At 34.3% G+C, this 23704-nt stretch overlaps 4 protein-coding genes across 13 annotated transcripts; 2 read left to right on the top strand and 2 right to left on the bottom strand.

Moving 5' to 3' along the window:
- The first annotated feature begins 320 nt into the window (after window positions 1–320).
- On the top strand, window positions 321–12928 carry LOC147066335 (uncharacterized). 2 transcript variants are annotated; one of them, XM_085956072.1, is made up of 9 exons: window positions 321–983; window positions 3332–4818; window positions 5028–5239; window positions 5412–5511; window positions 5730–6001; window positions 8349–8438; window positions 9822–9957; window positions 10435–10736; window positions 11975–12928. In XM_085956072.1, the coding sequence occupies exons 1-9, from the start codon at window positions 421–423 to the stop codon at window positions 12176–12178; spliced, it is 3366 nt and encodes a 1121-aa protein (XP_085812198.1). In that variant the 5' UTR covers window positions 321–420; the 3' UTR covers window positions 12179–12928. The 2 variants fall into 2 exon arrangements, with proteins under 2 accessions (XP_085812198.1, XP_085812199.1); XM_085956073.1 differs by lacking the exons at window positions 8349–8438; window positions 9822–9957; window positions 10435–10736; window positions 11975–12928 and adding an exon at window positions 6189–6572.
- On the bottom strand, window positions 12876–16470 carry LOC147066334 (alpha-aspartyl dipeptidase-like). Of its 5 annotated transcripts, none has more exons than XM_085956082.1 (4): window positions 16395–16470; window positions 16112–16223; window positions 13977–14540; window positions 12876–13080 (listed from the first exon to the last, which is right to left on the bottom strand). In XM_085956082.1, the coding sequence occupies exons 2-4, from the start codon at window positions 16210–16212 to the stop codon at window positions 13026–13028; spliced, it is 720 nt and encodes a 239-aa protein (XP_085812208.1). In that variant the 5' UTR covers window positions 16213–16223; window positions 16395–16470; the 3' UTR covers window positions 12876–13025. The 5 variants fall into 5 exon arrangements, with proteins under 5 accessions (XP_085812208.1, XP_085812206.1, XP_085812209.1 ...); XM_085956080.1 differs by having other exon boundaries at window positions 16367–16438; XM_085956083.1 differs by having other exon boundaries at window positions 16112–16220; window positions 16361–16429.
- Window positions 16471–16512: 42 nt separating this feature from the next.
- LOC147066333 (uncharacterized) lies at window positions 16513–18797 on the top strand. Its single transcript, XM_085955750.1, has 2 exons — window positions 16513–16641; window positions 17880–18797. The coding sequence occupies exons 1-2, from the start codon at window positions 16513–16515 to the stop codon at window positions 18081–18083; spliced, it is 333 nt and encodes a 110-aa protein (XP_085811876.1). The 3' UTR covers window positions 18084–18797.
- LOC147066332 (alpha-aspartyl dipeptidase-like) lies at window positions 18781–22375 on the bottom strand. Of its 5 annotated transcripts, none has more exons than XM_085956077.1 (4): window positions 22300–22375; window positions 22017–22128; window positions 19882–20445; window positions 18781–18985 (listed from the first exon to the last, which is right to left on the bottom strand). In XM_085956077.1, the coding sequence occupies exons 2-4, from the start codon at window positions 22115–22117 to the stop codon at window positions 18931–18933; spliced, it is 720 nt and encodes a 239-aa protein (XP_085812203.1). In that variant the 5' UTR covers window positions 22118–22128; window positions 22300–22375; the 3' UTR covers window positions 18781–18930. The 5 variants fall into 5 exon arrangements, with proteins under 5 accessions (XP_085812203.1, XP_085812201.1, XP_085812204.1 ...); XM_085956075.1 differs by having other exon boundaries at window positions 22272–22343; XM_085956078.1 differs by having other exon boundaries at window positions 22017–22125; window positions 22266–22334.
- Between the last annotated feature and the right edge of the window lie 1329 nt (window positions 22376–23704).

The raw sequence follows: 23704 nt of genomic DNA, 5'->3' as shown, positions 1-23704 counted from the left end.
TGTTCTGTTATACAATATATTATAATATAAAATTGAGCACATTTCAATATTTTCAGAGAATTATCAAGCGTTCCAATTCGTAAACTTTACTGTTGTAAATTTCGAGCGCTGGACTAAGTTGGTAGATTTTACAAATTATGTAGGTAGGTAACTTAGGAGCTTGAATGATAAACCTAACCTAACCTAATCTAATCTAACCTTAAAACTGCTGAAAATTATTAATTAATACAATAATAATAATATTATTATTATGTATGACGAAGGATAACGGATTTATCCGTTATGGCAATACTAAGCCCAATCTATTGACGTTTGTGTTTATGGTCCGTGGTAACATTTTAAAAATGGCTGGGTGCGTTATTATCATTTGACCAAAAGGATTGTCAATGAGACTTTCCATGAATTACGTCGTTGTTTATAATGTCAAAACAGGGCAAGAGAAAGATCACCGTTGAATTGCCTAAAGCCAAAGACTTATCCAATAGACCTAGTGTTTTTGAGAGACTCGGAACGAAAAAGGCGGCGGCGGCCAAAAAGGCGAGTGAATCTTGCAGACAGTGGGCACAGCACGGCACTTGCCCCTATGGTAAAACTTGCAAATTTGCTGCCACACACACTTTAATCAGTCCCTCTAAACAGCGAGCAGCCATAAAAGACTCTTCGGAAATCAAGAGGACCCTAATTAAAGATGATGCTAAAAATCGACTCCACTCCACCGTCGTCGTCAGATCTGGTCGCACCCCTGAGCCAGAATGGGACAATTGGGATCAAAATGACTTAGAGTATGCCGACGCCGATGTTCTAGAAAAGCGCCGTCAGCAGCTTCAGCGAGAATTAGAAATTCAACTCAAAATGGACACTGGAAATCGCAAGGAGAAAAAGAAAACAGTTCCTTCGAGCTCATCGTCGTCTCGCAGCTCGAGTACCACAAGCGTCTCGAGCTCTACGTCTGGGGGAAGCAGCTCGTCCACATCCTCTCCTAGGTATTTACGCATTTTATGTTATTTTCAGTGTTACCCAAACTGACAATTTGTGCCTACCCATTAGAACAAAAGGTACATGTTGGGTAAATGTGCTGCAGAGGTGGCCATAAGATTTTACAACTTTCTTTTTAGACCTAACCTACCCCAACCTAATATTACCTCATATAATCTTCGTTTGTGATAATGGACATCAAAATGTATGAAAATTTCAAATTTTCAATTAACGATTATTGGATCGAAAAGCCGATGCGCTGACAGAAAAAAGGGCTAATTGTCTACATGGAATAAACTGTTTTCATAAAAAAAAATTATAAAAGCGCATGACCACCTCTGCGGCACAATTGCCACAAGTTGGTTATGGGGAAGCCAGCTGCACACATTTTGAAAATAGCCGATATACTGGATCATTTATTAGGTTGGGTTAGTTTAGGCTAGGATAGGTTTTCATTCATGAATTTTGCCCAAAATCGACTATGACAATTAGCGCCGTGCGGTTCCCGCCTGGCTTCCCCATAACCGACTTGTACCAAACAAAGTTTCTCAACCAGTTTAGTAAAGCTACATAATGTTTGTTCCTCCGTCAAACTTCCCCGACAGGAAAACATCGACATAATAATAATAATTAGACTTGCTGTTCCCTCAATTCTGGTACATTCATTTTCTTACAATTAATATTCTTAAAAAATATTGATTTTAGTGTGTAACTTTAAAAGACTCAGAAAATTTATAATAATTATCAAGACATCGTCCAACACGTCAAGTCGCAAGTTGTCAGTGATACACGTGGAGATCAGTGCTTCTCAAACTTTTTCATACCACGGCCCCCAAAATCAGAAAAAATAAATCCAAGGCTCCCCTCCCCAAAAATTTTAGTCTTTAGTGACCTAAAGTACTTATTTAACATTAATTATTATTATAGGTTTATCAAAAATAATTGAACAAAAAAAACTTCAAATTTATTACAGCTACAAAAACAATTTAATGAGAGGGGAGTGATTGCATATTTTGACATTATTAATCAATATCCGGTACAATGTTTGAAATGCTCATTCGCAGAGTTTGCTCCAAAGTCTCCATTAAAAGACACGACCTGTGTTTATTTTTATTACCAGTAATGATGAAAATGCTGTTTCTCATGGGTAGGTATGCTGTCGCAAAAGGAATTATGATTAACAATGCTGCTTTTGCAATTGATGGATATTCTTGCTGTCGCCTTATCCAAAATTCTGCAAGACTTCTTTCTTTAAATTCGACGTCAAAGAAATTATCCGATCTAATATCAACCAATTCTTCTTGAATTATCTATCTATCATATTTTAAGAATTTAACAAATGGTGTTATGTAATTCTACTTTTGGTATTCATTTAAATTTGGGAAATATATCTTGAAAAATCGTTGTAATTCGACAATGTGATCAAAAGTATAACACATTTAATTGAAGTCGAGAGTGATATTTCATTGGTGGTAAGAAACTCATTTAAGCATCAAAACATGTCAGTGCATCCTTGATTACTTAATACCTTTTGACCATGAAGAAAGTTTTTTTTTGATAGCTTGAAGTTTGATATTCAGAATTAAAATGTTGATATCTTTTCCCTGAAGCGAAAGATTCAATTCATTTACTCATCCGCCAAATATCAAGCAAAACACATCCAGTTTTCATCACTAAGTGGGAAGAAAGATCTGATTTATTGTCATGAAGTAAGAGGCGAAGTTCATTACTAAGTTCTATACTTAATTATTCTTATCCATATCAGATAAAGTATTGTGAAAAATTCGACCTCGAGATTTTGACTGATTTGTATCAGGTATCGTCCAGTGATCACGTTATGATTTTTGTTTTTCAAATACTGAAATATTCCGCGGCTCCCTGGCAGGAGCTCCACGGCCCCCAGTTAGAGAAGTACTGGTGTAGATGACCAATCAAACAATGATTACTTAATTGCGTCTAGCAAGTTGCATAATATCATCTGCTTATCATTGCCATGGGTGTGGGTTGTCAAAAATTTGATCATGGCTGCTTTATCCATAAGGCATAATAGGGATTGAGGGCCTACAATATTTCATCTAAAAAATGTATATATAAACAAAACCAAATATCCACAATAAGCAACACTTCCCAATTTTTTTATTTGTAATGGTTATTAATGTATCCTCACTGATATAAATCATTTCTTTTACCGGCCAGCTATTATTTTATTTAACTTTTAGGTATTTGCAAACTTGTTGATGTCTAATATATTACCAACGCACTGTGAAGTTTTATGTTGAACGATTTAAAACAATCGCGACATCAGTCTAGATTAGAATAAAAAGTAACTATTACTGTACACTTTTATTCTCTGCAGGGATTCCAGAAAGAAAGTTCGTAAAGCAAAATCTAAACGTAATTCAAGCTCTTCCTCTGGGTCAGAGCATGTTTCTAAAAAGAAACGCTCAAAAACTGAAAGCCTCAAACGAGACAAGTCTGCTTCTTGCAAGAGAAGCTCCCTGAAAAAAGATGTCAGCCGAGTAACTAAGAAACATGAAGTGGCAGCAACAAAAAAGAAAGTCACCGCAAAGACTGCTCTTAGTAAAAAATCTCTGTCCCCCTCTAAGAAAGCAGGGGGAACCCCTCCAATCAACAATAAGAACATACCCAAAGGATACATTCTTAACAAACATAATACTCATTCAAAATCTCCCACTAAGAAAGATAAAAACAGAAGTCCTTCACCGCATTCCGCCAAAGAAAGAGAAAAGGAAAAAGAAAGAGAGAGGGAGAAAGAAAGGGATCGACTGAAAGAAAAAGAAAGGGAACGCGAAAAGGAGAGGGAAAAAGATAGGGAACGAGAACGAGAAAAAGAACGAAGAAGAAGTAAATCTCCTCGCTCAAAGGGACGCTCCAGATCTCCTGTCAGAAGGCATGGTTCACATCCTCCCAGAGATCCACGAAGAAAAGACAGCCCCACAAGAAGCAGAGGATCCTCACCCAAAGGACGAGCCGCCCGCGATAATAATTCTGATAAGCACCGAAGCAAAGCATCTCCGGCCAGAGACGATCGTAAAGATGACAAACGAAAGGATAAAGATCTCAAAGACCGTTCCCTGGAGCGCCGAAAAGATAAACACGATGAAAAAGACAGACATGATAGACCCCGTAAAGATCGAGATCACCAAAGAGACGACACGAGAATGCACCGTGAGAAAGAAAGAGAAGAAGCCCTCGCTAGGTGTCAAGAGAGACAGCGCGAGAGGGAACGTCTCAAAGACCAAACTAAACGGGAACAAGACTCTAAGAGAATTAATAGAGAAAGAGACAGGCGAGTCAATGAAAATAAAGGTCTTGAAAAACCAACTCCAGATAAACCTGTCGAGAGACTGCTTCCCAGACCTGAAGAAAGATTAGCTGCTCTGGCGGCAACCAACAGAAACATCGGTCTGGAAAGAGCAATCTCTTCGAACCGGGAAAGATCAGAAGCCCGCACGGAACGCAGCTCGCGTAAAGGAGACAGGTCTGTCGACCGTGATAGAATTGACCGAATGCCTAAAAGGCAAAACGATAGACGTAATAGTATGGACCGCAATGATTACAACCGTAACATGGACCGTTCTTATGATCACGCACATTCAATGGACAGAAGCTACGACCGACCCAATGAAAGGTATGACGATCTGGTTCCTCTGGATCGTGAGAGAGAGCGATCGCCGGGAGCATTCCCCGTTCAAGGCCGCGAACGAGACTTGCACTATGACTCTCCGTATGATATTCAAGGGTCACACAGTCGCGGATATGTCGATCCTGATGAGAGAGTCTACGATGATCACTTAGATGATCACCATGCTGTGGATCGAGGTGAGACCCAACTACTCTCATTCTACTTACAGTATTTACTCTATAATGCCATTATTAAATTCTATATACCATTTTATAAGTCTTTAAAGATTTAGAAACCTTATGTAAATAAATGTACAAAGTTGTGTCAATCTATATCTAACAATACATACTACATGTGTGCTTCTAAATGTAGACTAATTTCTTCTAACTATTAAATGATTTTTTAGGATTCATTGACGATGGCAGAGCTAGGGATTGCGGAAGACGTGATGATCATTCTTGGGAAGGCAGAGAGACTTCTGTCGATCAAGAAAGACAGTACATCCATCATACGCATGGGCAACATGGTCACCCCCACAAAGAGTGGGATAATGAAGACTATCACGGAGACTGGAATCGCCAAGATAGACACTGGCAACACAGAGATCCTCAGCATCAGGTATTCTAATACTTTTTAGAGTAGTCATTACATACTCTGTTTGGCTGTAATTTGGTGAAATAGAATCTATTAATTTATGAATACAGTCAATGAAATTTAATATCAATCAATCACATCTCACTAGTCTAATATTTTTTTCTTATGAATAACAGAATATTGTTTCAATGAGCAGGTGATGGATTGGACTGATAAGGAACGAGATGTAGACCCGGCATGGCACTCGCATAGACAGCCGGCGAACAGTGGTAATGCAACCAGAAATCGCCTGCATGGTGAGCAATAAATAGATTTAATTGTATCTCTTAGTAAATGATCTTGTAGCAATAGTAAGTTACTAAATTCATTCTCATGCCTCTGAGACTATCTCCTAATGGGTAGATGGTCTGTTTTCTCAGTTCATTTTAGATATATACCTTTTAATTACATTATATCATTATTTGCATAAAAGGTATGTTCATTTAATTTCAATATGCTGATCATGCATTTTTAGATGATGGAAATTATAGAGGACGTATGGAGCATGGAAGAATGGAACAAAATCAGCATTTGCATTCTATGAATAAGAGGAACATGGGAAACAGAGAGGCACCTCCAGATATGCCCGATTCAAAAAAGGCTCCAAATATGAATCCACAAAGCGGTGGCCCGGCGCATTCTAATTCCGGTCAGCCCCCTAACCCCTCTGCGGAGGCCGAAGACCCTATCCCCGATGACCTTAGCGAGATAAGTGATGATCCCGATGAAATCCTAAACAGGGATGATGTAAGTTGATCGTCGTCACAAATTTTGCTAACACTATAAATAGCGGTAATGATAAACTCTAACAGCCAATTAAATTATTAACACCTGCTTACATAGCTGAACTGAAGTCTTCTCCGCTTGAAAAACCGGTGGAGTCAGTTGGCAGCGGGCGGTCTGTATGTTTTTACTTTTCCCTAATCTGGTGCAGGAAATATTGGATGTAACAGAACCGCCAGTCGCCGCAAGCGCCCCTCCCGACACCCAAAACTCGCTTGACCCTTACGGGATGATTGGCCTGCAACCCTTCAGGCCTGATTACGAACCCGTAAGAACTACAATAACTATTCGGCTCTTGTACCTTGTTAGATGCCTCCGTATTGAGCATGTGTCGTGTAGTGATTTGCATGCAGTCGGCGTTGTCATGTTTTATCCGATCCGTGAGATTGGTTTTTATGTTCTCCAATGAGAATAGGCCACAGACTTTGGTGGCAGGGAATTGATTGATGAAAGGATTATAGTCACTTTAACGGTGTTAAACTGTCAATTCTTTGTAAAAATAATTATGTGATGTTAATTTAAAAAAAAGCACAATATGTGTATACATAATCCACAAAATTTAATAACGATTGACCAGTTTCATCTGCTTTCATTGAAAATGTATGTACAAAACCATTCCTGATTGTTAATAAATTATGTGGTTAAGTAATATAATATTGATGTCATATTTTAATTAATATGAAAGCATTATAATTCGATTTGTATGTGTGGTATGAATTCCACTATATTTTTTTATCTAAATAAACAAACATTGGTTATTTCTAACAGTAATAACAAACTTTGTATTTTATTGGTTTATAAATAACCATCCTAGCTTATTGAAACAATGGGAATATTTATTATAAAAAAATAGTATTTTTGTAGAATTCGCTCTGTAAATATTATTTATAGTAAAAAGGCATAACCCAACTAATAATTAGCATGTCATTCTAAAGCATTATTAAATGTCATCAAATGAGATTTCTCTTTTCATTAAAACTGTTATGTTTGGTGGCGTTTACTGCTTTACTGCAGAATTCATCACCTCTGCCGTGGTAAATTTCAATATTCTTTGAATTCCAATCTTCTTAAACAAAATCTCAATACATATGTATTTTGCTATCAAGTATTATGTAGATGAAAAATATTTCCTTTGTAAGTATATTTGTGTTATTTGTAGACTGCGATTATACTGTATAAAAAGTATCTAGGAATTTGTCATCCAATCTTCTAAACAAATCATTAAAACCTGTATTTTTTTGCGCTTGCCAATTGATTAAATAACTAAATGAAAATAAGTCAAAACTTTCTTATAATTACCTATTATTGTATTACTGCTACTTGTGGATAAACAGATGGATTACAAGTTTTTAGACACAATATAATAATATTATATTTTGTCTCTGTATTTTCAGTTAGAACCGTGTTGCATGTTACATATTTAAATTAATGTTTATTGTATACGTGTAATACTGAGTGAATGTTTAGTGGCAGACTGCAATTAAAATTCGACAATGTAAATACATACCTACTGATTTTTCTATGCATGAAGCCATGCCATGAGATCATTTCGTAATAGTGAACAAGATATTTATTTATTTACTAGTTTATTAAATCTTAGATGCGTGTCGTACCACTAAACTTTGCCTGGTACAACATAATAATATCATCATTATATTATGTATTTGCCTTATAGATTCCTATGTATTTATTCTGACTCTAATATTAATTATGTTGCATTGATGTTAAATCAAATATATTTGTTGTTTTCTCACTTAGTATTTCTGTGTGCGAAGGGAAACGGTGGATAAGTCTAAAATCAATATAATACCTTTCATATAATATTACGCATTATGGCTAGTATCGCATTTTTTTAACCTTGTCCGATCCTAAGAAGATCATATGGGCCTCAACGGGGTGGAGATTGTATTAGCAGATTTGTATTTCTAATAGAAATGGATATTAGCCATTTGCTCATCCCAATAGGTCCATTCTCTGGGTCCGAATACACATTGAAAAACAACATGTGATTTTTGTTGCCCGCTCAGTTATCGTGGGCTTTAAAATTCACATACTCACGTCATTTTTCAATTTTAATAAAGACTTATTTACCTCTCTTTTCCTATTGCATACTTACAGATTTATTTGTACATATCTAATTCCTTGTGATTAATCCATATATTCTTGACATTCTAACACTTGACACCTTAAATTCATATTGTAGAAATTAACATATATAAATCTATATAAGAGCTAACTTAAACTTGACTAACATACTTAATAATCTAGAAATGTTATTGTATCTGAATACATATAATTATTTTATCATCAGATGGTGGAGCACGATGTTGAAAAGCCTACTCTGAAATCAACTTCAGTCGACACTTCCAGTCAAAAAAGTGAAATGTCTTCCGGATGCCAGGTGAATACTATCATGTTTTTTTTTATATGTTGTGACTGATTGACTTCAATGTAAAAATAGAAATGAAAGCATTTGAATGAATTCCTCCTATATCAATTTGCTAATAAGTGACATTCTCCAACTTTACAGGAGGGCAATAAAATTTTAAATAGGAATTGTATTGGTTTCGTCATATTACATTTTTCACTAATTACCTTACCAAGAAATAGTTACAACTTTATCACGGGAAAATTTTATTCTTGTGAAACTTTCGCGATGCTGAATATGACATCTAAACAATCTAACCCCCCCAATAAATGATATTATTTTTTGTCAAATATTACTTACGGCGACATTTATAAGAACCTCAACTGAATCTGAACTCCAATCCAATAAAATTGTTTTCTTGATCGCGCACATAAATGTGAGTTATTCTATAAAGTCAAAACATCTAGAGATCGACAACTACAACTTGAGGTGTGACCTTGGCACTAGGTTCACAATATGAGTGTTGACTTGAATATTGAGAGGCATTAGTTCTCCAAACTGCCGCATTTCACAAACACAAATTGGCTGCACTAATATTGTCATCACACGAAGAAACAGCACTCCATGATTTTCATTCATCTCTTTGACGTTATACCTAATCATATAAATAAAGGTATTTTTCAACTACTCAAGCGAATATAGCCCATTGCAAGTTCTTCGATCGACTTATGTTTTTTTTTTCACCAACAATGTTGACTCGACTCTCTTTATTTTGTGTATGTTAACTAAATTGTATACATAATGTTGGTGATTTGCATTGCCTCTCGCAATAAATCATGATATGTGTTGTCATGGTATCAACTATTGCAGTAAATTAATAATACATTAGCATCTTTCGGTTTATTGAATACAGTAAAACCTCGTTAATACGAATTCCATGGGACCAAAAATGGAAAAAAAATTCGAATTACGAATTACGAAATGTATGGGGGAAAAATATTAAAATTTAAAAAAAAAAAATGATTTTCATTAATTTCGTTTCTGATCATAGATGTGCCTACCGAATTGGGTCATAAAATGTCAGGATTATTTTTATTACCTTCATAAAATAAGTAATTTGTTATGTGTTAAGAAAAGTCTGTCATAATTTTCAATGACTGGCTCATGAAATAGTGTACTTTATTACGATTTATTGAATATTTTTATATGCCAGGGACTCTGAAATCATTTCGAATTACGAAATTCGAATTAAAGGTATGGTTTTATATGAAAATAATGTTCAAGGGACTTTTTTTTCGGGAAAATTTCGAATTACGGCGAATTTCGAATTATCAGTGTTCTTACTAACGAGGTTTTACTGTATGTACTATTGGATTATTTGAAATGTATTAATGTGATTCTGAATGAATCTTGTAGGAAAACAATACTTCCGCACCGGTAGCTGAAAATAAAGTTGATCCAAATCATGAGGCTGATCCCGAAGACACTTTGGATAATTTGGGTTTCGAAGAAATCTCCGATGGAGAGCTCGAGGAGGACCAACGGGTTAAAGGTAAGGAAAATAGTAAGCTTAAATTGTGGGGTTCATGATTAAAAATGAGTTATGAGCAGTTTTCACATCACGGCATACCTATATTTATCTGAAAAGATTTTATTATTAATTTTTTTCACCGTTGATTCTTGATAGAACAATATGTTATTAGAAATATCAACAAATTCTCACGTGTGTATACTTTGTATGAAAAAAATATGTCCGATCCTAAGAAAATCATATAGGTTTCCACAGGGTGGAGGTTTTTATTAACAGATTTACAGTTTACACAGGCTTTAATTGACTTTAAAAACTAACCAACAATATCTGCAATTTGTAGTCTTGGTCTAATGAAAACAAATACGTAAGCCTGACATAGTTTAGTGTGCACCATTTATGTCGGATCTTAACAGCCTACCTCCACACTTTGCCACTGATATTTGTATAATATATATATTAAAGTTAAAGTTATATCATATAATGTTGTTTTTATTCCAGGCTTAGTTGATGCTTTGGGAGTGGATTGGGCGAGTCTGGTCGCAGAGGTCCAAGGCAAAAAAGAAAAAGGTTTGGCAGAGAATGGAGACAGCAAAGAGCAGAACGGAGCTCGTCAATACTGGCAACCTCAAAAGGTGTTAGCCCGGATTGGAGTTTCCTTGTACATGGCTGGGGAAACTATGATAAAGGAAATATTTTCAGAGAAAAAAACCGTCATCAAGACAGAAGATGGCACAAGTTCTGGTGATGTGAATGTGAAAGAAGAAGAATTCAAGCTAAGCCACCCTGTTGCGTCTATACAGGTAAATTATTCCTTCGATGAATTATTAACAATTAGTAAAGTTAGTCATGCCAAAGAAATGTGATTTTATATGAAATTCTCTTGCCGAGTAAGTGAACTACATACATAATTTTCAAAAACCTCAATAACATACCTTAGAAAAATTCTAGAATTAAAATTGGCTTAAGTACACAACTGTGAGGAGTACTCTCAACCAATAAAACTACCGATGCAACTGTCCTTGCCAATAATAACTATGCTATTTGATTTTTCATAATTATCTATTCTATATACAAAAAATGTTATATTCTTAAATCTTTTGTATACAAAATAATCTGGACAACAGTTTTTTCTGTTTTCAATTGTATATGACACACTATATGAAAAATAAAGCATTGAAGTATTTTATCATGAACATTATTTTGTATTTGCAAAATTAATGATCGTAATGCTTCTTCTTCACAATGGGCCAAGCAAAGCGAATGTGTTGAAACACCGACACTGAATTGAAGTACAGGAAACATTTACCGGTCATGAACCACACAATGCAAATGTCGCTCTCTACACAATGGTGACAGCGTATATTCGCCTTGCTTGGCCCAATTTAAGGAGGCAGTGGAAACCTATTGGCACTTTAATATGTATGTAATAATATTGTCATAGTTCAATGTAAATACATTTTGGCATAATTTTGGGTCTTACATACAAACTCGGTACAAAGACCAACACAGTTTGTAAAGATAAATAGAATTATGTTTATAGAAATTTGGTTTGTAATAAAATTGCATGAATATAATATCGATAATTCGGAAAACATTAGTCTTCAGGACTGCGTTTTTATGCGTTTATCTTGATGCGGTATATAAATTATGTTAATTTTGTTACACTACTACATACATGTTAAAACTATGAAAATTTAAGGAGAAAGAACTTCGACACATGGTTTTATCGTCTCTGTTCTGGCAGAACACACTAACTGGAGAATACTAGTTTTGAGTAACTTGACTTTGAAGTTGTTAAAATGTTTGAAATGGTCTATCATGTGAGTTTATTAAGTAATCGTAAAAAGGTTGACTTTAAAATAAATACTGTTTATTTATTAAGAAGGTTTCCAGACGGTAAAGTTTGAAATAAGGAACATTTTGGTATAACTAACTCAATATGTTATTTTTTCGAATTAGTGTCTTCTGCCAGAACAGTGACGTTATAAGAAATGAAGACTTAGAAGAAAATATTCACATATCTTCCGTTTATCTCCAGGTGGCGATTGAAAGAAGAAAGCGGCAGCGTCTGTCTCTTTTTGGCACGGGCACCGGATTTACACGGGCTCTCTGTGCTAGACAAGATCTGGCTCTACGGCGACACCTCTGCAATCTTCCAATCAACGAGTCCCCCCACGAGATTCATCCACCCGACCCGCAGCTGTTTGCCATGGCGCAAAAGCTAATTCAGAAAACCTCCTGACAGTAAAGTGATAGAAAATGTTTCACCACACAACCCAAAATCCCTTTGGGAACGTAGACATTTTTCAAGTAATGATAACCTTATGTATCAGCTAAGCCGTGTTACATTAGATTGAATCTAGTTAAATAATTAAATAATATCATTATGTTTACAATGTTTTAGAGAAACTTGTTTTTTTTAGATTATATTGTTCATCTAGGATATTTTATGAATTAAACAGGTATAATATAATATTATCATTATGAGTTCTTGTATGCATAAACAAACTGATGAATGATCAATTTTACGTTTAATTAGATTATGACATGTGTCTATTCAACTTGGATGTTTATTGTCTGCATTGTGTTGTAGTTTCGTTTTATAGCATATAACTCTTTGTATAAATTGTCTAGATGCAGAAGGAGAATGTAATGTAATTAAGTGTATAATTTTTTATGTTTTTGAATGGTATGTCACGACTTAGAATTAATTGTATGAATTAATCAATAAATAGCATTTACCGTCTTTGTTGTCACTATAAATCAGTCTCCCCCATAAAATACTTATAACTATTTAGTAATCTTTTAAAATAATCTTTTTTTTCCAAATCCATGACATCAATGGAAACTAATACGTTTAATTTGTCCACACGATTAATTGAAGAGGGCGTAATATTTTGAATTGCTACATTTTTAAGAATACAAGTTCAATTTTTGTTGATAATAATAATCTTTTATTAAGTTTGTAAAGAATTATAATAAAAACGCGTACAAAAATATCATTAATGACTCCAAAAAAATACTCGATACCATTATATACATATTATGTCCTCAAAAAGTATGCCTTATTTTATTTGCAGTCAATGAAGTTAGAACAAATATGACAAGTCGGTGCCAATCTCAAGTTCCACTGGAGATTTTCCGCTGAAATTAAACACAAACATTACTATAGTAAAAAAAAAACAATTATCATCTCTTAGCGGAGTATATGAGACTACACAGAGTGGAAGTTATAATATTAACAGACTTTTAAGAGCAATGGTTGTTAGTCATTCGACTATTGGGTCCTTGCACTGGATCAAACGCAAAAAAATAATATGCATTTTTGCCAGTCCTGAGATCGAACGCATGGCTTCAGAAATAAGCACTCTAACGAACATTCATTATGATATCGATAGTAGTATATAAATTAGCATTTTACCCTAAACCCAAAAAATGGTCCTCCACGTTCAGCAAAGTTCCCATGGGGGGTTGTTTTAACAATCTTGTTTTATGCAAAACAACTGTTTCATTTATCAAATATTTTCAATGGTCTGGATCCGGGCACACATAAATAAAATATCAACCACAATAATTAAAACTATAAACAATAATTAATTTTTAATCATACGAATTGTAACCGCATTGTTATTAAAATGTTGTAATCAATACAAGGTTTCAAAGTCGTAAACATCAAAATAAACTTGATAAGATAATTCTTGTGTATGTTTCTAATAAGTATTGGTTTTAATAAAATTTATCTTATCTTAATTTCATCTTTCTGTTACGTAATATATCTGCGCGAAAGTAAAAGGGATATGAATCCTAAAAATTGAACAATACATATGTGACAAAATAACCATGAATGATAAAAAGAATGCGTCGAATCGACACCTCAGAATTAGTAAATAATTTATCTTTATGTCACACAGAAACCCATAGAGTTGTGCAAAAACTCAATCTTCTTTTTTCTCTCCAGAAAAGAGGGTGATTTTAGATATATCTCCCTTTCACACACTGATACGTATGTCAATTGCACAAATTATAATAATTGTACTTACGCCATGAAAAGTCGTCCCGTAGCCACCCCCTTCAAAACAGCTTTGTCTCCCTTCACTTGTAATGTAGCACCTTCCCTTAATGCAAGTACTGTATTGGCACCCGGAATTTCCTGATATTGCATAATTCTCTCTTCTCTAGTTTCACCCTGATGTTTATCATTGACATCAGTATCTATATAATGAGGGTTGATATTGAAAGGCACCAATCCTAGTGCATCAAAGCTCGGTGGATAAACAATCGGCATGTCATTAGTTGTGCAAATACTCATCGTGGAAACGTTGGTACCAGCACTGCTGCCCATGTAGGGGATACCGTCTTCTAACACTCGTTTCCGAATCGGTTCCAATAGATTATTATCGTACAGACCTTTTAGTAATTGAAATGTATTTCCACCGCCTATGAAAAGAGCCTGGGCGGACTTTACAGCTTCTGCGGGATTTGGAAATTTGTGAATACCCCGCACTTTGAATCCCCATTCTTCGACGACATTTTGTACTTTAGTGGTGTATTTATCATGATCGCGGAGTGCATAAGGTATGAACAAGAGGTCAGTCACATTGTTTCTGAAATTAGTAAAAAATTGGGTGGTTGTGACTAGTTGTACGCCATCTTTAGCTGTCAGTCGCCATTATTGAATTTTGCTATCTTTTTGTCATCGAATTATAGTACGCGGTCCAAGAAATTATAGTATTTCAGCAAAAATTATAGGACGTGATGAAAACGTAAGTTTTTTGTTTGTCACATAAACATAACGGAGAACTCAAGAAATTCCGATGCCCTTCTTTATTTAGACCAGGGGTGGGCAAACTGCGGCCCGCGGGCCGCATGTAGCCCACCGGGTATTTTTATGAGGCCCGCCATCATTAATTGTACTTCTGATTACGAATAACTTTTTTATAATTTTTTAAAAAATATTGACAATAGATTAAAATTTGAAGAATTTGTTGTTTCGTAAATGTATAATCTCAGTACGTCTACCTTACGTCTCGTCTCACACTATGTAACCACTATTTTCCACGTTGAACATCGCGACACATTTAAATACTTCTAACTCCGCGTTGCAAGGAAAAAAAATATATGCCCATGATATGGTAAAAAGTTTGAATGGATTTCAATTAAAACTCTAGTTATTCCTTCGACAAATATCGAATAACAACGTCGACCACTTTCCAACTTTGAAGTTGCTGAATATATCAGAATATAAATTTTAAGAATATGGTAAAATTATCAAAGCTCTGAATGACGATTTTTCACAAAGATTTGGTGACTTCCGAAAAATTGAGACAAGTTTAGCAATAGTACGCGATCCATTTTCAATATATATTGATAGTGTACCAACAGAGCTATAACTTGATATTGATCTGCAGTGTGACACCGATTTAAGAGAATTGCATCGTCGTGAAGAAATCTCCAAATTTTTCAATGCCCTTAATTCAGACAAATTCGACCAAGTTCAAGATTATGCAAGAAAAATGTTCATTATTTTTGGATCAACCTATATATGTGAACAAAAGTTTTCGATCATGAACCTCAATAAAAATTCTTTACGATCAAATATCTCCGATGCCCATTTACAAGCAGTTTTGAGAATATCAACTACAAAATTAACACCTGAATTTAAAAAAATGTTTAAAAATGTACAACAGTTTCATTCTTCTCATAATTTTTTTTGTAATGTTTATTTTTCGTCATAATAAATAGTGTATATCTAAAAACAGTATTTTACTTGCGGCCCGCCGCTCATTTTGAATTCTAGAATTTGGCCCTCCATCCAAAAAGTTTGCCCCCTGATTTAGACCTTACGACCGAAAAATGCTAACCGGCGAATTCAATTAATTCCATTTTGTTCAAAATTAGTATCTTTGATGTACTATACTTTTAATAGTACGCTGACCAAAATGTACTAAATTCGGTTGGCAGCACGCGACGGCGTACAACTAGTCACAAGACCCAAAAATTGTAAAAGATCTGGACGTCTTGAATAACAACTAAATAAAGGAATGCCTGCTATTCACGATTATTTAGAAGGGAAAAAATAACCGTTTGGTGATATTAATGATGGATACAATCGTTAGTAACTCAATACTGTACTGGCATTTCAACAAGTATATTAAATGAAATTTCACTACATTACCTTTGCAAAAGATCTTGGATATCATCTCGAGCATAATTTAAATACGTGTATCCATGAGGAGCCGACGATGATAGCAAAAGAAGCTGTCTTTTAGCAGACATGGTCAAGCCTGCTGAAATGAGTCAAATTTAATTCTACAATGAGTGAACAAGTAAGAAAATAAACACCGTATAATATTTAGTAGCTAAGCTCAATACGTCTAAATAATATAGTTGCTACGCGTGTTATGAAATACAATTATCTACTGACACTGACGTGATAATAACATAATAATAAAACTGACAGATGAAATTGAGATAACAGCTGATTAATAACAACTCTGCCAATATTACACTATTACATATTTTGTCAGTGCAGCCATTATTATAAAACTAAAGATTAAAATCGGAAAAGCTAAAAAAATGTTAAGAAGAAAGGAAATATTTTCAGAGAAAAAAACCGTCATCAAGACAGAAGATGGCACAAGTTCTGGTGATGTGAATGTGAAAGAAGAAGAATTCAAGCTAAGCCACCCTGTTGCGTCTATACAGGTAAATTATTCCTTCGATGAATTATTAACAATTAGTAAAGTTAGTCATGCCAAAGAAATGTGATTTTATATGAAATTCTCTTGCCGAGTAAGTGAACTACATACATAATTTTCAAAAACCTCAATAACATACCTTAGAAAAATTCTAGAATTAAAATTGGCTTAAGTACACAACTGTGAGGAGTACTCTCAACCAATAAAACTACCGATGCAACTGTCCTTGCCAATAATAACTATGCTATTTGATTTTTCATAATTATCTATTCTATATACAAAAAATGTTATATTCTTAAATCTTTTGTATACAAAATAATCTGGACAACAGTTTTTTCTGTTTTCAATTGTATATGACACACTATATGAAAAATAAAGCATTGAAGTATTTTATCATGAACATTATTTTGTATTTGCAAAATTAATGATCGTAATGCTTCTTCTTCACAATGGGCCAAGCAAAGCGAATGTGTTGAAACACCGACACTGAATTGAAGTACAGGAAACATTTACCGGTCATGAACCACACAATGCAAATGTCGCTCTCTACACAATGGTGACAGCGTATATTCGCCTTGCTTGGCCCAATTTAAGGAGGCAGTGGAAACCTATTGGCACTTTAATATGTATGTAATAATATTGTCATAGTTCAATGTAAATACATTTTGGCATAATTTTGGGTCTTACATACAAACTCGGTACAAAGACCAACACAGTTTGTAAAGATAAATAGAATTATGTTTATAGAAATTTGGTTTGTAATAAAATTGCATGAATATAATATCGATAATTCGGAAAACATTAGTCTTCAGGACTGCGTTTTTATGCGTTTATCTTGATGCGGTATATAAATTATGTTAATTTTGTTACACTACTACATACATGTTAAAACTATGAAAATTTAAGGAGAAAGAACTTCGACACATGGTTTTATCGTCTCTGTTCTGGCAGAACACACTAACTGGAGAATACTAGTTTTGAGTAACTTGACTTTGAAGTTGTTAAAATGTTTGAAATGGTCTATCATGTGAGTTTATTAAGTAATCGTAAAAAGGTTGACTTTAAAATAAATACTGTTTATTTATTAAGAAGGTTTCCAGACGGTAAAGTTTGAAATAAGGAACATTTTGGTATAACTAACTCAATATGTTATTTTTTCGAATTAGTGTCTTCTGCCAGAACAGTGACGTTATAAGAAATGAAGACTTAGAAGAAAATATTCACATATCTTCCGTTTATCTCCAGGTGGCGATTGAAAGAAGAAAGCGGCAGCGTCTGTCTCTTTTTGGCACGGGCACCGGATTTACACGGGCTCTCTGTGCTAGACAAGATCTGGCTCTACGGCGACACCTCTGCAATCTTCCAATCAACGAGTCCCCCCACGAGATTCATCCACCCGACCCGCAGCTGTTTGCCATGGCGCAAAAGCTAATTCAGAAAACCTCCTGACAGTAAAGTGATAGAAAATGTTTCACCACACAACCCAAAATCCCTTTGGGAACGTAGACATTTTTCAAGTAATGATAACCTTATGTATCAGCTAAGCCGTGTTACATTAGATTGAATCTAGTTAAATAATTAAATAATATCATTATGTTTACAATGTTTTAGAGAAACTTGTTTTTTTTAGATTATATTGTTCATCTAGGATATTTTATGAATTAAACAGGTATAATATAATATTATCATTATGAGTTCTTGTATGCATAAACAAACTGATGAATGATCAATTTTACGTTTAATTAGATTATGACATGTGTCTATTCAACTTGGATGTTTATTGTCTGCATTGTGTTGTAGTTTCGTTTTATAGCATATAACTCTTTGTATAAATTGTCTAGATGCAGAAGGAGAATGTAATGTAATTAAGTGTATAATTTTTTATGTTTTTGAATGGTATGTCACGACTTAGAATTAATTGTATGAATTAATCAATAAATAGCATTTACCGTCTTTGTTGTCACTATAAATCAGTCTCCCCCATAAAATACTTATAACTATTTAGTAATCTTTTAAAATAATCTTTTTTTTCCAAATCCATGACATCAATGGAAACTAATACGTTTAATTTGTCCACACGATTAATTGAAGAGGGCGTAATATTTTGAATTGCTACATTTTTAAGAATACAAGTTCAATTTTTGTTGATAATAATAATCTTTTATTAAGTTTGTAAAGAATTATAATAAAAACGCGTACAAAAATATCATTAATGACTCCAAAAAAATACTCGATACCATTATATACATATTATGTCCTCAAAAAGTATGCCTTATTTTATTTGCAGTCAATGAAGTTAGAACAAATATGACAAGTCGGTGCCAATCTCAAGTTCCACTGGAGATTTTCCGCTGAAATTAAACACAAACATTACTATAGTAAAAAAAAAACAATTATCATCTCTTAGCGGAGTATATGAGACTACACAGAGTGGAAGTTATAATATTAACAGACTTTTAAGAGCAATGGTTGTTAGTCATTCGACTATTGGGTCCTTGCACTGGATCAAACGCAAAAAAATAATATGCATTTTTGCCAGTCCTGAGATCGAACGCATGGCTTCAGAAATAAGCACTCTAACGAACATTCATTATGATATCGATAGTAGTATATAAATTAGCATTTTACCCTAAACCCAAAAAATGGTCCTCCACGTTCAGCAAAGTTCCCATGGGGGGTTGTTTTAACAATCTTGTTTTATGCAAAACAACTGTTTCATTTATCAAATATTTTCAATGGTCTGGATCCGGGCACACATAAATAAAATATCAACCACAATAATTAAAACTATAAACAATAATTAATTTTTAATCATACGAATTGTAACCGCATTGTTATTAAAATGTTGTAATCAATACAAGGTTTCAAAGTCGTAAACATCAAAATAAACTTGATAAGATAATTCTTGTGTATGTTTCTAATAAGTATTGGTTTTAATAAAATTTATCTTATCTTAATTTCATCTTTCTGTTACGTAATATATCTGCGCGAAAGTAAAAGGGATATGAATCCTAAAAATTGAACAATACATATGTGACAAAATAACCATGAATGATAAAAAGAATGCGTCGAATCGACACCTCAGAATTAGTAAATAATTTATCTTTATGTCACACAGAAACCCATAGAGTTGTGCAAAAACTCAATCTTCTTTTTTCTCTCCAGAAAAGAGGGTGATTTTAGATATATCTCCCTTTCACACACTGATACGTATGTCAATTGCACAAATTATAATAATTGTACTTACGCCATGAAAAGTCGTCCCGTAGCCACCCCCTTCAAAACAGCTTTGTCTCCCTTCACTTGTAATGTAGCACCTTCCCTTAATGCAAGTACTGTATTGGCACCCGGAATTTCCTGATATTGCATAATTCTCTCTTCTCTAGTTTCACCCTGATGTTTATCATTGACATCAGTATCTATATAATGAGGGTTGATATTGAAAGGCACCAATCCTAGTGCATCAAAGCTCGGTGGATAAACAATCGGCATGTCATTAGTTGTGCAAATACTCATCGTGGAAACGTTGGTACCAGCACTGCTGCCCATGTAGGGGATACCGTCTTCTAACACTCGTTTCCGAATCGGTTCCAATAGATTATTATCGTACAGACCTTTTAGTAATTGAAATGTATTTCCACCGCCTATGAAAAGAGCCTGGGCGGACTTTACAGCTTCTGCGGGATTTGGAAATTTGTGAATACCCCGCACTTTGAATCCCCATTCTTCGACGACATTTTGTACTTTAGTGGTGTATTTATCATGATCGCGGAGTGCATAAGGTATGAACAAGAGGTCAGTCACATTGTTTCTGAAATTAGTAAAAAATTGGGTGGTTGTGACTAGTTGTACGCCATCTTTAGCTGTCAGTCGCCATTATTGAATTTTGCTATCTTTTTGTCATCGAATTATAGTACGCGGTCCAAGAAATTATAGTATTTCAGCAAAAATTATAGGACGTGATGAAAACGTAAGTTTTTTGTTTGTCACATAAACATAACGGAGAACTCAAGAAATTCCGATGCCCTTCTTTATTTAGACCAGGGGTGGGCAAACTGCGGCCCGCGGGCCGCATGTAGCCCACCGGGTATTTTTATGAGGCCCGCCATCATTAATTGTACTTCTGATTACGAATAACTTTTTTATAATTTTTTAAAAAATATTGACAATAGATTAAAATTTGAAGAATTTGTTGTTTCGTAAATGTATAATCTCAGTACGTCTACCTTACGTCTCGTCTCACACTATGTAACCACTATTTTCCACGTTGAACATCGCGACACATTTAAATACTTCTAACTCCGCGTTGCAAGGAAAAAAAATATATGCCCATGATATGGTAAAAAGTTTGAATGGATTTCAATTAAAACTCTAGTTATTCCTTCGACAAATATCGAATAACAACGTCGACCACTTTCCAACTTTGAAGTTGCTGAATATATCAGAATATAAATTTTAAGAATATGGTAAAATTATCAAAGCTCTGAATGACGATTTTTCACAAAGATTTGGTGACTTCCGAAAAATTGAGACAAGTTTAGCAATAGTACGCGATCCATTTTCAATATATATTGATAGTGTACCAACAGAGCTATAACTTGATATTGATCTGCAGTGTGACACCGATTTAAGAGAATTGCATCGTCGTGAAGAAATCTCCAAATTTTTCAATGCCCTTAATTCAGACAAATTCGACCAAGTTCAAGATTATGCAAGAAAAATGTTCATTATTTTTGGATCAACCTATATATGTGAACAAAAGTTTTCGATCATGAACCTCAATAAAAATTCTTTACGATCAAATATCTCCGATGCCCATTTACAAGCAGTTTTGAGAATATCAACTACAAAATTAACACCTGAATTTAAAAAAATGTTTAAAAATGTACAACAGTTTCATTCTTCTCATAATTTTTTTTGTAATGTTTATTTTTCGTCATAATAAATAGTGTATATCTAAAAACAGTATTTTACTTGCGGCCCGCCGCTCATTTTGAATTCTAGAATTTGGCCCTCCATCCAAAAAGTTTGCCCCCTGATTTAGACCTTACGACCGAAAAATGCTAACCGGCGAATTCAATTAATTCCATTTTGTTCAAAATTAGTATCTTTGATGTACTATACTTTTAATAGTACGCTGACCAAAATGTACTAAATTCGGTTGGCAGCACGCGACGGCGTACAACTAGTCACAAGACCCAAAAATTGTAAAAGATCTGGACGTCTTGAATAACAACTAAATAAAGGAATGCCTGCTATTCACGATTATTTAGAAGGGAAAAAATAACCGTTTGGTGATATTAATGATGGATACAATCGTTAGTAACTCAATACTGTACTGGCATTTCAACAAGTATATTAAATGAAATTTCACTACATTACCTTTGCAAAAGATCTTGGATATCATCTCGAGCATAATTTAAATACGTGTATCCATGAGGAGCCGACGATGATAGCAAAAGAAGCTGTCTTTTAGCAGACATGGTCAAGCCTGCTGAAATGAGTCAAATTTAATTCTACAATGAGTGAACAAGTAAGAAAATAAACACCGTATAATATTTAGTAGCTAAGCTCAATACGTCTAAATAATATAGTTGCTACGCGTGTTATGAAATACAATTATCTACTGACACTGACGTGATAATAACATAATAATAAAACTGACAGATGAAATTGAGATAACAGCTGATTAATAACAACTCTGCCAATATTACACTATTACATATTTTGTCAGTGCAGCCATTATTATAAAACTAAAGATTAAAATCGGAAAAGCTAAAAAAATGTTAAGAAAGCCAAAAATTCTGGGTAAAAAACTTTGATTAAATTTTTAACCGAAGGAAAATATAGGTACCTATTATTTTTGCGGAAATATTATTGGTGGGAATTAATCGCACATTGCAATAATCAAAATTCACAAAAAAAAAAATAACTTGAACATTTGGAAAGTAGTTTTCACATATTATATTAAATAATTTCACAAATAAATAGATGAAATCACATAAAATAGTTTGTTTCACAAAACAAAAATCATGAATAACTCATTGTAAATATAAATTCACTCAATTTTGACAACTGCACACATTAAATTTGTAAAATTGTTTTCACCGATAATAATAATATATCCCACAAAGAAAAGGTAGAAATTCACAAATGTCAAACTAATAATTGTATCGGCAATACAATTTATTAGAAGGCAATCGCAAAAATGATGCTTAGGTGTCAATATAATTAATGTTTAACACAGTAATATAAATAGGTATATATTCGTGCTGCTATCGTTCATATATTATTTGATGTAAATCTACAATCAAAATAACACCACCTAGGTATATCTTTTTTGGTTCATCAATATAAATTTTGGTAAATGTGGCGCAGATGCCGTCATGAGATTGTATAACTATCTTTTTTAACCAAACCAAACCTAACCTAACCCAACCTGACCTGACCTGACCTGACCTGATCTAACCTAAACTAACCTAACACACTTCATTAACACGTTCCCAGAAGAAATTCACGCACTATACAGCCAATGCCTCAACATCTCCCACTTTCCAACCACTTGGAAACACGCCATCATAAAGCCAATACCAAAACCTGCAAATGACACAAACAGCTACAGACCAATAGGACTACTACCAGTATTTGGAAAAGTTTTAGAAAAACTACTCATACAACGAACTTCTTGGCACCTTAGGCCATCCTCCCACGGCGCAACTGAAGTCCGACGGTACTGAAACTAAAATTCCAGCCAGTATCTAGCTAATGTATTTTTCAGCTGCGCCATGGGAGGATGGCCTTACACAAAACAAAGAAATCAGCGAACATCAATACGGCTTCACACCACAGACATCGACAGAACACGCGCTACACACGGCCATCAACACAATCAAAGGTCACCTAAATTCAAAAAAACTAATCGTGGCCATCTATTGGACATCCAAGGAGCGTTTACCAACGCTTGGTGGCCCCACATCAAACACTCTCTCGCACAAAAATCCACACCACTCAACATTTACAAACTCATACGAAGCTACTTACAGGACAGACAAGTCACGCTCAAATACGCA

The sequence above is a fragment of the Rhyacophila brunnea genome, unplaced genomic scaffold, assembly GCF_057557595.1.
Source record: "Rhyacophila brunnea isolate RB1 unplaced genomic scaffold, BYU_Rbru_1.0 scaffold_5, whole genome shotgun sequence".
Classification (NCBI taxonomy): Eukaryota; Metazoa; Arthropoda; class Insecta; order Trichoptera; family Rhyacophilidae; genus Rhyacophila; species Rhyacophila brunnea.
The sequence above is the reverse complement of the archived record's forward strand: the minus strand, read 5'-3'. Positions and strand labels throughout refer to the sequence as shown.